Consider the following 15738-nt stretch of genomic DNA (forward strand, 5'->3'; position numbering starts at 1 on the left):
CGAACCAAACCGAACTTCTATATCCAGGGCAGGTTTAGAAATGAATAACAACCACTCCCACACACCACTTTCGATTAGGGATTCGCAATCAACGGTGTCGCCTGCAGCCGCTCGCTCTCTTCCAGCTTCCGATAGATCTGTAAAAACAAAATTGAAAGAAACAAAACAGTGTTGAAATTTAAATTGCTGCGGGTTTTGTATGCGCTCAAGTGCGAGATGGGTTCGTTGGAAACAACGTTCTGCGATGCTCAGAGGAGTAACTACAACATACTCGTGGTCAAAATTTAAAAAAATCAGATTTTTTCAATGTTATTTATGTTTTCGCTTCATATATTTAAAATTACTGTTTTTCTGTGATAACATTTTTGATTTCTTCTAAATTTTGATTTTTTGTTCAACAAAAGTGAAAAATTAGGCCTGCTCACTAAAACAAAATGAGCTAAAATTCTTCTTCTTGGCCATTGGCGTAGGAACAGGGGGGCCAGGGGGGCCTGGCCCCCTCCAGAATCATCCAGACCCCCCCCCCTCAGAATTTTTGATGATAATAAAAATAAAAAATTAAAACAAACAAACAATTTAACATAAAGCAAAATCTTCTGAATATATGTGCATTAACTGTTGTTATTGACAAAAAATTTCTTCAGTAGTAACTTTATTTTAGTAACGAGAAAACCTCGCTTGTGTTATACAGCATCAGCGTGACGGTTCTGACTTCGGTGTATCACGCAACAACCGAAAGTTTATCCGTCCGACCGTCGATCGATTGGTTACTGTTAGAACTAGCTTCTTGTTGTTTTCGATAAGTGCAATTTTTCGACATCTCCGTTGCCAAAAATACCGTGGTACAAAAAGGCAGAAGTTTGATTCCAAAATTCGTTTTTCTTCTGAATAATCCTAATAATGCTGTTTAGCATAAAGCAGCATATTCACTGCATTCTGATTTCGTATGTTTTTGGAGTATACCTTGCCTGAGGTGTGCGGTGATGATGACGATTTCCCTTATAAAAAATCACTAAAAAAAATCCATACATTAATTCCTCTACCGGCAGCTTCATTTTACCACTAAAAAGTATTCAAATCACGATAACTTTTTTGTTTTTTTTTTTTATATTTTTGCACAATTTTTTCACAAATTCTCAAAAAACTCTTCTAGTTTTAGAATAGGTGTCGATATTGATAATTGGTCATCTGGATCCGGAGATATTCCAAAATTCCTTGAGGGACCGACGGGTAGCCATAACCCAGTAAAATATCTCAGACTACAGAATTCTTATCGTATTCGGATGTTCATTCCTTGGAATGATACATTAATGCGAGTATGAGCTTGAGCTTGAGCTTGATTGGCCGCCCGTGGATGCACTCCAGTATCGCCAGATCAGCTGCACTTACACAAGGAACCAACCGAATGACTGCTTGGGACTAACAGGCATCCTCAGTGTATAAGTGCTGGTGATCTTCTATTTTTAGGCAACAATGGCACCTGCCACGTCAGAATGCAGACCAATGAGGGGAAGGGGGAGGAATTGATGATGCATTGAACTGACTCCCACGTAGACCGTATATTCCACTGCATCCACGTCAGTTCATGCGGGAGTGTATGGATTTGAGGGAAAGGCATGGCAGATAGGTTTGCTTTTGTGGTTAGCAGACTGCCTATGTATCAGGCGTAAGAAAGGCGTGCGCGTGGAAGTAGGAAGCGTTAGGGAAACGGTTTCTTGTCCGTCTCTGGTTCTAGCGTTTGCTATGAACGAATAGTTTGAGTGTGATATATTTAGAATGGAAGATAGAAGCAAGTGAGAGATATACAACTACAAAGTACGAGGAAAGGGACGGGCCTGGGAATGAACCCATGACCTTCTGCCTATGAAGCAGAAGCGGTAGCCATCAGACCACCAACCCCGTCAATGATACATTAATGCGAGTATGTTGTAAAAAAATGAAGCAATTGGTGCAATTGAGTAATAAACATTTATGTTTATGGTACAATGATGAACAAATAAAGATCTTTAAAACTCTAAAAATATCATCGTAATTTCCAGATTTCTCCAAGAATACTGAATCGATTTGTATGATTTTCTCAGAGTAACTCCTTATTACCTAAAATATATAAAATGACCAAAAACAAAATTTTTCTAAAACTTTTTGATATTCTTTATAGAATTTAAGTTGAATCTATTTCCTCAAGTAATATTTAAGGGTGGCTTCAGAACTTTTGAATTGTTTTCGAAATTAGTCAAACAATATTGTGGGACTTGTTCATATTTTCAAAGCGAGTTCCTTCTGATGAGCATCCATTCCTTCTATGTCTAATAATAGCAAATCGATTCCGGAAAAAGTTCAGTTTTCCCTCGCGATCCCTCCAAAAAATAATTAATTCTGTCAAATCCAATACAAAGATATTTCGGTGTAAGTTCTACTAGAAATTCTTCGGTGATTTTTTAAATAATTTTCCCAAAAATTTATTACAAATTCTTCCGCAAAGTTTATCTAATGTGCTTTAGAAATACAGTAGGAACCCGATTTTGTCAGCCCCTCGATGAATTTAGGTTGACAAAATCGGGAACCTGACAAAATCGGGTCATATTTGTTATTTCTGTTTTCAAAATTTTGACGTGTTGATAATTGCTTATTAACCGCGTTTTCAACCTACATAGACTTTTGAGGGGGCGAGGGACATGGGCATATCCAGGTTTTTTTTGTTTATCAGGGGGGAGAAGACCGGCCCTCACAATTTCATTCTCAAATGTCGTGTCGAAACGTTCTTTATACACTGTCTCTACATCCTTTTTGCATAAAACATAAAACTATGCAGGACATCTACCCTACTTTTTCACAGTAAGCAAAGAAAGGTCTTAAACGCGTCTTGTGTAACGGTTCCATCTAACGTCTTGGAAAAATTTTGAAGATTCAATTCGTAGTGATTTTTTTGATCGGTAATTTTGCTCTGGCCAGTAAGAAAACCGGAATCAACCTGAATCCTAGTTGTACATGACCATTGAATTATCTTCAAATTTCTACTAAAACACCGAAATTCATAAAAAACATAAAAATTCCTTTAAGATTTATTTTTAGAAATTCCTTCGAAATGGCATCTCGACACTCTTCTTGGAATTCCTTGTAGTTCATAAAATGTTTCAACTGGGATGTTTCTAAAAAAGTGTTTTGAAATGCATCCTAAAGTGAAATATTGAAATAATTTATAGAATTATTTCAGACATTTAATCAAGAATTTGACCTGGAATTGTTGTAAAAAAATCTCAGTGTAAAAACCAAAAAGTAATATTTTTAGAAACTTTCTTATTTTTCTGTGCTTTTAGAAGTTTTCATAAATGACATTCGATGAAGTCGAGAATATCTGGAATTATTCCTATGCCAATGAGATGATTAAATGTTTAAAACTGATCTTAGAGAAATTCCTGGTCGAATCATGGACACATCTCGTGAGATGTTTCCTGTAAGAAGCCTTCAATAATATTAGCAATTTTGCAAAAATTTTAGAAGTAAAATAAGAGGGATTTCTGAAGGAACCTCAAAGGCAGTTTTGAGAGGAATTTTGAAATTATCGAAAGATTTTTCGTCCTACTTCAATTTTTATTAAGAAGAAGCCACAACAAAATATAATTTTAAAGGGACCTTTCAAAAGTTTATGAAGTTATTCAAGGCACAATTCCAATAAAACATTAGGGAGCAAATTTTAAAGGATTATTTAGAGATATTTCTGCGGAAAACCCCGAATGAATGTAACAAGAAGTTAAAGTAATTGAAGTAATTCCTTGAAAATTAAATTTTTTTATAGGAATTTCTGGTGTACTTTCTGGACGAGGGAACGCATGAAGAAACATCTTTAAAAAATATTCTATGGAATCCTAATGAAACTTTTTTTTTCAAAAATATTCAGGTAATAATTTTAAAAATTGTTCCAGAAACATACTGGGAACATTAAACAGATTTCTTAAGTATTCGTTTAAGATTAAATCGAATACTTTAAAAATCTGTTTAATGTTGCCAGTATGTTTCTGGAACAATTTTAAAAATTATTAACTGAATATTTTTGAGAAAAAGTTTCATTAGGATTCCATAGAAGAATTCTTAGAGTAGTATTTAGAGAAATTCTTGGAGGAATTCCGAATAAACCTACACACCTAGTGTCTTTTGCATGAACTCGGCTGTATTTTTCGGTTTTTAAATTTTTACCAATAATTGTCAGGTTGCTAAGTAACGAAGCACGATTTGCTGATATTCGAAATCTTATGAAATTCGTTTATCGACAACGGCTGTACATATCTCGTTTGCGGACTGTTTATAAAACCTTCGAACAATTTCTGACAAGATGTTTTTGAAAAGCCTGATAGTTTGGTAGACTCTATAAGTTTTACAATGTATCATGACGTAATCATTGTATAAATACGAGGGCTGGAGACAATCTTTGAAAAATGCAAATACAAGATTAATTCCCGTTGTAAAATTGTTCTATCGTATAAAGGGAAAGATGCATTGCCTTTGCACCCTCTGGCTACGCCCGTACGTTGTAAAAAATGACGAAGACAATTTTTTGATATATTTAAAATTGGCTGACAAAATCGGGTCAAAAAGCTGACAAAATCGAGAGTAGACAAAATCGGGGGCTGACAAAATCGGGTCAGCATCGTATTTCCAAAATATTTCACAGATTCAAAAAATTCATTTATGTTTTCTTTTTCATAAATTTTGGCTCATTTCCCCGGCTTCATGTGCCAATTCAGAAAATTGATTTTGAAATTTGCTTTTTCTTCCAAAATAAGCATAGCGGTAAACGAACCTGTAGAGAAACATGGGGCAAAATACCTGGGAAGTAAAAAATTTATTACGATATTCAAAAGAAATTTGTATTGATCTTCTTTGAAACACTTCTTTAGAAATAATTTTATCAATTTTTAGCAAGAAATGAAACAAAATTATGTATATGTAAAATGAACTAGCCTACGTCGGTTGACGAAATAAATAAATAAATAAATAAATAAATAATAAATAAATAAATAAATAAATAAATAAATAAATAAATAAATAAATAAATAAATAAAATAAATAAATAAATAAATAAATAAATAAATAAATAAATAAATAAATAAATAAATAAATAAATAAATAAATAAATAAATAAATAAATAAATAAATAAATAAATAAATAAATAAATAAATAAATAAATAAATAAATAAATAAATAAATAAATAAATAAATAAATAAATAAATAAATAAATAAATAAATAAATAAATAAATAAATAAATAAATTTAATTCTTGGTTTGAATTTTTGGGCGATACGAGGGCGGAATTTCTAGAGGATTTTTGGCAGTATTCTATAAAACCAGAAGTCAAGGAAGGGTGGATTTCAAGAATAATTTCTAAAGAAGATTCAGATGGACCTTCTTGAGAAATTTGGAGAGTGGATAAATTTTTAAATGTTATTTATGAAAGAATCTTGAGATTTCTGTTCGTAAAATATGGAGTTATTTATAGAACCTAAAAGAGTACTTGATGGAGCTTCCGGAGATTTTTTTTAGAAGTTCAAGAATAAATTGCAAAATCTTAGTGAATCTGGTAAACGAATTCTAGGTGGCTGCAGATTGTTCACGCTTGAGTTATAGCTTACGCATTTCAACAGCTACAATATCTTACATTAATTGGATTTTCATAGACTTATTGGCTTTTTTCACATTTTTTTCTCACTCATAGCTTCCCAAATCGAAAAAAATGTTATTAATTCCATCTAGGGGATAAATTTGTTACTATCGCCACCTAGCGGATAATTTTCCAATTATTGGCAGATAGCCCTGAACAACTTTGCCGATGACACAAACTTTCTAGACCCTTCACAGATATTTAACACTTCAGTGAAAGACGAAATAAAGGCCTCCATGTAATAGATAATAGACCAAAATTCAAAATGCCGTGAAAAGTGTACTGCAATCTGCCAAACTTGGGTACCAAGGGACCAAATGCAGCACTAGAAGTGGTACCCAATCTTGACCCGACTACTATGTATCTATTCGTTTCTGCTTCAATAGTCATGCTGTTGTATTTTGTACAACACAGGTAGAAAAACCTCGCTTATCATACACAGTATCAGCGCGGTGGTTCTGACAATGGCCAACCGTGTGACGATTGTAAGGTTAACTCAACGAAGGCGCGCACCTATTGATCATAATTGACTCATTTTCTGATAAAAACAAAACATTAGTACTTCCGGAGATTTTTGTTTTAGAAGTTCAAGAATAAATTGCAAAATCTTAGTGAATCTGGTAAACGAATTCTTAAAAAAAAATCCCAAAAAATCACTGCTGCGGTAGAGAAACTTTAGAGAGAACTTCAAAAGCAAAGTTGGAAAAACTGTTGGCGAACTCTCTGAAGAATTCGTGGAATGAATCCATGCTTAGTGATTTTGAAGACATTTTTGGTGAGACTCCTAGAATTTTTTGAACTACATTTTGGAGAAATCCTCAGAAATTCCTGAAGATCCTAAACAAATTAAATACAAACACAGGAGGATACCCAAAACTAATAATTGAAACTTATATGAAATGTGTACCTAGAGGACGTTCCAGGAGAAATGATTAAAACAATTTGTAATGCAATCTCAGGCTGAATTCTCTAAGATATTTTTTGAGCCATTCGATAGAGATTCTTCGAGAAATATTCTGGTGAGATCAGATAGTCTGAGATAATTTTCCGTGGGAATCACAGGACGATCTCAGTGAAAATTGGTAAACAAGTCTTTGAGAAAGCACTGAAAAGTACGAACATAATTCATGAAGAAATTCTCGTAGGAATTCTCAGAGGAATTGAATACCTGAAAAGATCAAAGAAGAAACACAAGACATTCCTTGAGAGTTCTTTTAATAGAATTCTTGAAAGATTACAAAAGAATGAATCTTTTTCGAAACGATAATTGAAATTTTCAAAAATGACTGATGTGCCGCGAAATGAGATAAAATAAAAAATAAATGAAATCTATAGAAACAATAAAATGTATGAAAATCGTGATTATTACGACCGGCATTACTTCGGTAAAACAAGTATTTGCTAGGGGGGGGGGCCCTCCAGAGAAAAATCCTAGCTACGCTAATGTTCTTGGCATTACCTCCTCACTGGAACAGAGCCTGCTTCTCAGCTTCATGTTTAATGAGCACTTTCACAGTTATTAACTTTCTTCGCCAAAGTTTCCATTTTCACATTCGTATATCGTGAGGCAGGTACGATGGTAGGGTCGGTGCTCCCTTAGTGGACGGTCCCCTATGGACCTATGCACGAGTTCATCATTTGACGTTTTAGCGGTGCCGTGTTATTTATGTGACCATGGAAACCAGTGAATTCGGCACCGCTCAAACGTCAAATTCATGAACTCGTGCATCGGTCCATAGTCGCACTAGTGGCTTTTTACGGCCGTTTCGCTGGTAATCGTAGCAAAATAATTTTTGACATGAAGATCAGTAGCTATTAATCTAAGTACCGTTGACACACAGCTCGATTTTGTTCAAAAAATTATCGAAATAAATAGTTTTGCTTAAAATTTAAGCTCCCTTGCACCTATAGTTAACCTATTGTTCCCATAGTACCACTACTAAGTGAAACTATGTTGTTATTAAACAAAATAGTTGATAAATTAGGAACTTTTTTACATCAATCGAAAGCTTTTGATCCACACTTCAAAGGAAAAATATAAAAGTTTTATAAAAATACGGTTGTGATTTGTGTTTTGCCTATTCCGTGAGGCTAGTGCTACTATAGGAACAGAAATTAGGAATAGTGCTACTATAGGCACATGTGTTCCTATAGTGGCACAAGCGACAATAAATACAAAAACATGAGTTTTCGTATGTTTCATTTTTTTTTCCACAAAGCCAAGATAAAAAGCTTCCAAATGATCTAAAAATAATTCCGCAGGCTTTATTTTTCGATTTTATACGAATATTTGTTCTTAGTTATGCGGCTATTGGTACATCGACCCTACACTATGCCCAGGGAAGACAAAAAAATTTCCATTGCGAAAAAATCCAGGACCGAACGGAAATGTCACTTGGTATAAGAACACCATTTAGGACAAACAATCATTTTTACCATGATTGACGCAAATCACTCCTGTGTGCGATAGTGCAAAATGGTTTTGCATCGCAAAGAAGCGGATCTTCCAAGGTTGACAAGGGACACAGCATCCTGACAGACAGTATTGATCCCTAATCGAATCCAACACGCGATACATATCCATCGAAGAGGAACAAGATGTGTCTCCTTCTGGGTTTGCCTCACAGTTGGAGACTCTCCCAAGGAAAGTGCAGCGGAAATTGATGATTTCCGTTTCTGTGGGAGATAATAGACCTTCCCCACAGCTCCTGGCAACTAGCGGTGTGGTTCAATAAAAATCTAATTTACCCTGATTTCTCCTAAATCACACATCATTTCCAACTCCATACACAAGATGAAATCTAATTATCGATATGTGTCACAAAAATTTCCTTCTTTTTGCTTCCAGACAAGCTGCGCTAGCTACCCAGTCAGAGGAGGAGACAGAGAGAGGAGGAATGGCTAGTGGTCGAGCCCGATTGCCGCCAACTCCGCAGGCCGGTGGAAATGGTAGCGGAAATGGCACCGGAAGCAGTTCCAGGCCGCTAGCCGAAATGCACACCAACAACAATACGTACGCCTTGGGGGCCGTCGGGGACAAGACCACCACCGGATCCATGCAGGATATGGCCGCTTCCCATATGCTGGACAATCTGACCGATCAGGAGCGGCAGATTATCCTGAATGTGCTCAACCGGGACGAGAACGTGAGGCAGGCAGATGCGGCACGAATCATGTGAGTAGCTTTTGCATGCTTTCCCCCCAGTTCTATCAAAGTTGTTTCGTTGGTTTGGCTTTGAAGATGATCCCACGAAACAATAACACTCTCGATGTTGACTGTTGATTTGAACATTTGTCATTTAGTACTGAGTGAAAATGGTTACTGTTGACTATTACACGTTGGTTTGGTAGAACTGCAAGGTCTTTCACCAATAAATAGTGTAACAAACTAGGTAGATATTGTATTTGCACTCGATACAGAACTAGAAGATGCAAGGCGCGGACTCTGCGGGACTCTCGAATGAAGGTTGAATATGTATTCAAAGTACAACGATACAATATTTAAAGACGAAATCAGATTTAATTTGCATGGATGGGCACAGCTCAACATAACTTTAATTTTAATTTCCCAAATTTATCGGTATTGTTCATTCTAATGAAACCTTGCGTGATTTATATCTCAAAACATAGTTAGGTAAACCTACTATCGATACATGCATAACAGTTCACAAACTTACCAAAACTAAAACTATAACAAAATAATCACAAATGTTGTTGGTACCTACATTGATACCTTGATGGCTACAGCGTAGCGTCACGCCATTGCAGGGCGTATTGTAGAGCTCCATTTTCGTCGGTCTTGGGCGAAACTTCTCCAGTTGCCCCGAACGTTTAGGGTCGCCAGGTCCTCTTCCACTGCGTACATCCAGCGTATTCGTGATCTTCCCCGAAGCCGCCGACCTCTACTTGGTTCCCTGCTGAATATTATATTCGCAATTCTTTCTTCCGACATTCGCACTAAGTGACCAGCCCACTGAAGTCTGCCGTATTTTACACGCTCGATAACACAGCGTAACAAAAATGACATTTTTGCGTGTTTCAAAGATCAAATTATGTGTCTCTTGTAGATTTTGGGTCGCTGAATTTGATGCCGTTCTCAGAAATGTTCCAGCACGTCACAATTTTTAGCTACAGGTCGCCAAAGTTGTATAAAACACAGGTTTTATCAATGTTTACATGAAATTTAAAGTATAATTTATCAAACTTTTTTGTGATTTAATCCACCAATCATGCAAAATAGTACTTGAACTTTCAATTTGGATATAATTTGATTGTAAATTTTGCCATTAAATTCAGTTTAAATCGATTTTTTCAACATGCTTGCAGTCTCCATATTCTTCGTTTTTCTTATATGGCATAAGACAATACTTTGCAGAACCACCAAAAAATAACATTTTACCAGCGGAAGAATTATGAACTTCGTTGAAAAGTATTGTTTAGCACATGAAGTTTGAATTTTGTGACAAACTAAGTAAATAAATTGCCATACAAGTTGGTAAACTTGTATGCAAGTTGGCTGAAATCGTCAAATTTAGCACTTTCAACAGCCAATATCTCAAAAACTAGACGTGCTATGATATTTTTGAAAACGGCAATGGATTCAGCAACCCCTAATTGAGTAAATAGTGGTATGTTGGTGCATGAGACAAAAACGTGTTCCGCAGTGTAATATTCGCATTTTTTGTACACTTGATACGACTCGTGATTCATGCGTCTGCGCCACACACCATTTTCAAGTTTTCCACCAAGTATTGTCCGCAGCACTTTACGCTCGAAAACACCGAAAGCTTTCCTGCAGGGCTAATTTTGTTTCCGTTTGCAAGCTGCGGGGCCTAAGCTGGTAACGTTGTTCGTAAAAGGCCCTATTCGCAGCCGCAACACGTCTTTTCACTTCGCGGGAAACGTCGTTGTCACATGTCACAAGTGTTTCAAGGTGAACAAATTCTTCAACAACTTCAAACACCTCCCTACACTACCTCAGCACCTACACCACCATGCCTGACTCTATCTCTACCTGCAACCATGTATTTCGCTTTGGTAGAATTAATGGTCAGGCCTATCTTCGCTGTCTCCCTCTTCAGAGACACGAAGGCCTCTTCCACTGACCTGCGATCGATTCCAATTAGGTCTATATCGTCCGCAAAGCCAAGGAGCATGTGCAACCTTGTGATAATAGTGCCATTTCTCTGCACGCCAGATCTCCTAATAGCACCCTCGAGTGCAATGTTGAACAGTAAATTCGTTCAGACATTATCTACCCCAGCTCATTTCTTTTCACTGAGTCGTACGCCGCCTTGAAATCAATAAACAGATGGTGAGTCTGCAAGTTATACTCCCGGAATTTATCTATGATCATTCGCAATGTAAACATCTGGTCCGTTGTCGAACGACCCTCACGAAAACCAGCTTGGTATTCGCCGACGAAGGACTCCTCGAGCGGTCTCAGTCTGTCAAACAGGATGCGCGACAGAACTTTGTACACCGAATTCAGCAGGGTAATTCCTCTGTAATTGGCAGGCTCCAGTCTGTGCCCTTTCTTGTAGATTGGGCGTATGAGGCCATCCAACCAGCCGGTGGGCAATTCTTCGTCCTCCCATACCTTCAGAAGTACTCGGTGGGTCGACTGATAAAGCTGCTCACTTCCGTGCTTGAGAAGCTCGACCGGGATCTCGTTCTTTCCAGCAGCCTTACAGTTCTTCAGCTCACTCATAGCTTTTTTCACCTGTCCTAAGGTCGGTGGGTCCTCAGCTTGATCGTCATCATCAATGTTCATCCTGTTCCTCGCTACATTGCCATTTTCACCGTTCAACAATTGCTGGAAGTGCTCCTTCCACTTGGCAGCCACCGCCGTTTTATCGGTCAGCAAATTCCCTTCTCTATCATTGCACATGGAGGGCACTGGTATGGTATTGTGCCGCGCACCATTGACCGTTGCATAGAACCTTTGCATATCATTCCGGTTCATGCTTTCTTGAGCTTCAGCTACCACACTTTTTTCGTGCTGCCTTTTCTTCCTGCGGTGGATTCGCTATTCTTCGGCTCTCGCTGCCCTGTACCGCTCTCTGTTCTGTCGGGTACCAGCCACAAGCATATGGCTTCTGGCGACATTCTTTATGTCTGTCACTCTCTGGCACTCTTCATCGAACCAGTCGTTTCGTCTTCGTCGTTGACCAGTCCCAATCACTTCCCGCTCCGTTGTTGTCACAGCTTCGTGGATAGGGTCCCACAGGCTGTCCACATCTCCAGCAACGTTGATTCTTCCCAACTGCTCGTCTAGCTGCTGGCGGTACTGTGCAGCTACCCCATCAGTCGACAAGCGTTGTAAATGTTGTTGGTATTATGAATAAATTTCCATTCCTTTCATATCAAATCAAAATATATTGTAAAATATGTTTTAAGATGAAAACAGCATGTAACGACTAACGAGCTCACTGGGCTCCTACTGTAAGAAATTCAACCATTATTAATTGTTCTAAGCTTCATTTGAACAGCTGGATCACAGATGTTATATGTTAACACATATGTATTCGTCACATCTGCATTTGTCATACCACTTTAAAAAAAACTCGTAGGATTGTCGATTGAACAGCTAAAAGTAATACTCGGCTATTGGAAGCAACATTTGAAGCAATGCTCGCAGCTAAAACTTGTCTATTTAACCAGTTCAATGTTCTACCAACTTAAGAGAACGAAAACAATTTCTACAATATGCGTGCGGTATAATATTTATTGGTCAAATATATTGGATGAAATTCCTTAAGAACACGCAGGCTAAGCTAATGCTTTTTGTGATTTTTGTGTATTCTTTTGCATATACCTGGTGATTCATCCAGATTTTTTTTACAAAAAAAAACACTGAAATTTATTTTGGTAAGTATTTCTTTTAGAAATCTTTAAGAAATGTCTCAAGATATTTCTGTTTTTTTCAGGAGTAGTTATGGGAAGAATTGCTAAAGGAGTTTTTGATGGACCAATAAGAGAAATTATCGCGGCGAATCGCAGAAACACAATTTTTACTTTTACTGTAATTTATTCAATAAATGCCTGAAATTTATTGCGAAGTTTTTGACTGAACCCTTCTAAAGAGCTTTTTTAAAAATACACGAAGGAACTCCTCAAAACCTTAACGTAATTTTGAAAGAATTGCTGAAAGAATCCTGAATTAATAACTCTACCGAACCTTAGTAGAAGATTTATTAACGCAATGGTCTAAAAAGCCGGTTCATAACCCAACTAATACTTAAGGATTTCTTATGGTTTTATAATTGAATCAAACATTATTCTAAAACAAAAAAATGTTATCGAGGACAAAACTCAAAGAGCAATTAGAACTGTGCAACATGTAAAGAGACGAATTCAAGTGAATTCAAAAGGATTGATAGTGTAAGTGCTTCCTCAAACATTAATTCAGAGGGAGTTTATTGGCAAAAACTATAAGCAATTTAGTATTTTGATTTTTGGAACGAGTTATGACAGTTAGAATCCAAAATAGTGGATTTTCCGGAATAATACGTACGGAATAAGGGTAATTTTGGTGTAGATTTAACAAGAAGATAGTAAAATATTCAATGTGGCATACTTTAGTTGATTTTATCAAAAGGGTTTTTATAGATTTCCTTAAACCGAAAGTCGCCATCATCGATTATTGACTTGTCAATCCGATAAATTTCGTATTCATCTGATCAGATTAATAAATCACTCAAGTTTTCCTCTGGTCATTTTCCACATTTATAGATCAATCATTTTGTGTTTCTTTTTTCTTACACCAAGAGAACCTAAAAAGTAAAGAGCCTGAGATAAAGAATAGCTATTACACCATACTTCCTTTTATTATAAATGCAACGTGTGATTTCTTTGTGTTTTTTGTTTACTCTTAGGACATCGTTTCCCAAAATTGAATTTCGCGACCCCCAAACGTCTCGTCACCTCGCTTTTTGTAGTTTATGCAAAACGATGCACTAGCGGGTCAGGGGTCGCGAAAGACAAGTTTGGAAAACTATGTCTTAGGAGATTCAAGCCCTGGCAAAAATACTTTAAGAATGTCCAAAAATGAAAGATTTTTTGGCAGCAATTGAAAATCTCTGGAAGATTACATGTAGGAATCTCCAGAGAAATTCCGGATGGACTGCTAGGAGATTCCAAGAGAAGAACATGAAGTAGATTCTGAAAAATCTTGTAATCTTTGGAACACTTTTGTAGGTGTCCCTAAAAAAACGTAAAGAAAATCATAAAGCAACCTTTTATGAATTCCTAGAACGACACAAACTAAGAACTCCTGCTTTCATTTATGGAGAAATTTCTGGAACAATACCTGAATACTACCTTGAGGCGTTCCAGCAATCTCTTGAATGTATTTTTAACAGAGTTGTTCAAGGTCTGGAAGAATGTTTTTGGGAATTTCAGAAAAAAAAAAATTCTTGTGAAATTCATGAAGAAATTCCTAAAGAATTCATGGATTAGTCATTGAAATGTATGGCAAAATCCTGGAGAGCAACTAGTTACTAGTAACTGCAGTAATTGCAGACATCCTAAAAATATTATGCAAGAAACCTTGAGGAAACCCGTGACAGATTTACTAAAAAAAATGTTATTTAGAATTCTTTAACAAATTTTTGGAGAAAATTACAATTTCTTTTGGACAAACTCATGAAAGAATCTCTTGAGGAATTCGTGCAGAAACCCCTCGAGAAATACTTTAAGGAAGCTTAACTATCTCTTTCTTTCCGTCGTAGCTCCAGATCTCAATTGATTTGAATAGCTGCCTGTTTACGGTTATATGATTCACAGAAGAAACAAAACTAGAGTAGCAGAAATAGCGTGAATTTCATAAATGGCATATTGTTCAGAAAGTCAAAAAAAAATCTTTGCCTTTGAGCAGCGGAAACATTTTACTCGGGTTGTCTTGCGGTGGTGGATGAAATGGAAGCGTGAATTAATAAGAAAAATTGCAGAGTAATTCACTCAGTAGTGTCAGAAGATTAATCTTCTCTATACGATGTGGCTTCCCAGAGTTGTAGCTATCAAAATTAGATTGAACAAAATACATTCGTATACAAAAGTTGAATTTGGACCAGCTTCAACACTTGCATACGAACCATTTTCAATTTTGCACCGAAACCTTAACCTTTCTGTTTAACCCGTTGCACAAGAAATGCAAAAAAAAGCAGCCTTAGGGTATGAGTACCAAAATAAAATTAGCAACAGGCTTCAATTCGACCACGAGCTGAGCTGCGGCTTAGGACTGGAAGCTGTGCTGCTGTTCTCTCTCAGCCGTTCTGCCAACCACCTTTCCCAGCCCGTGCAAAGAACCGGACAGCATGCAATTCCGCCGACCTCACAGACACAACCCCACGGAGTGGGGCCCTACGTTTACCAGACTCAACTCACATGGTGGTGGTTGGAGCCTGTTCATCAACAGGCACGCGACAGGTCGCTCGTTCGGTACAGGTTCTCTCTGGCTCTCGCACGCCTACCAAGTCAGAGCCGTTGTTGTTGTTGGTGATGCCCTTACTTGGTCTCGCGAGAGCAGCATATAGTGACTGTGTTAGGGCGCTGCCATAGTAAACGCGTCGAGCGACGCGTCCGCGTGTGCGAGCCCGCAAAGCAGAATATCAACAACAGGAAATCCTTTGATCGCATCGCGTTCGCGGACGCAGACGCGTTACTATGGCCTCACCGTTATCGGACTGAGGGGGGTTCTTGCTGTGTTGTTACCTTTTACTACCTGTTTTATTTTTTAGACCACACAGACAAAAAAGGAGGCACAGTGGTCAACAGCAACATCATCATCGTCATCTGTGAGCCCTAGAGCTAACTGGCTGCGGGTGTGTTGGAAAGCAGTGGTTCTCAAGCAATTTTTGATTGAATGCATTGAAAAGCATTAGAAGCTTGGGTCCGGAGCCACATTACCATCCACTTGGGATTGCAATGAGGCCTTAGTAAAATTGAAACAAGTCAAACTGAAAAAGCAGTTTCCCAAAAATAATCCACAATCGGAAAAAATACATAGCTAATTAATTTGTAATCAATTATCCTTTTCGGCTACGCAGTCTTGATTTTAACAAGGGCTTTTTTATTTGC

The 15738-nt window shown here is 37.3% G+C and overlaps 1 protein-coding gene across 5 annotated transcripts in view; it reads left to right on the forward strand.

Moving 5' to 3' along the window:
• LOC5577633 overlaps positions 1-15738 on the forward strand; it is a 357967-nt gene that overhangs the window by 63263 nt on the left and 278966 nt on the right. For all 5 annotated transcript variants that reach the window (XM_021838183.1, XM_021838185.1, XM_021838184.1 and 2 more), the window contains exon 2: positions 8507-8833. In XM_021838183.1, coding sequence (XP_021693875.1) covers positions 8556-8833 — 278 coding nt within the window. In that variant the 5' untranslated portion in view covers positions 8507-8555. The remainder of the gene's footprint in view (positions 1-8506; positions 8834-15738) is intronic.

Source organism: Aedes aegypti, chromosome 1 (assembly GCF_002204515.2).
Source record: "Aedes aegypti strain LVP_AGWG chromosome 1, AaegL5.0 Primary Assembly, whole genome shotgun sequence".
In the NCBI taxonomy this organism is placed as follows: domain Eukaryota; kingdom Metazoa; phylum Arthropoda; class Insecta; order Diptera; family Culicidae; genus Aedes; species Aedes aegypti.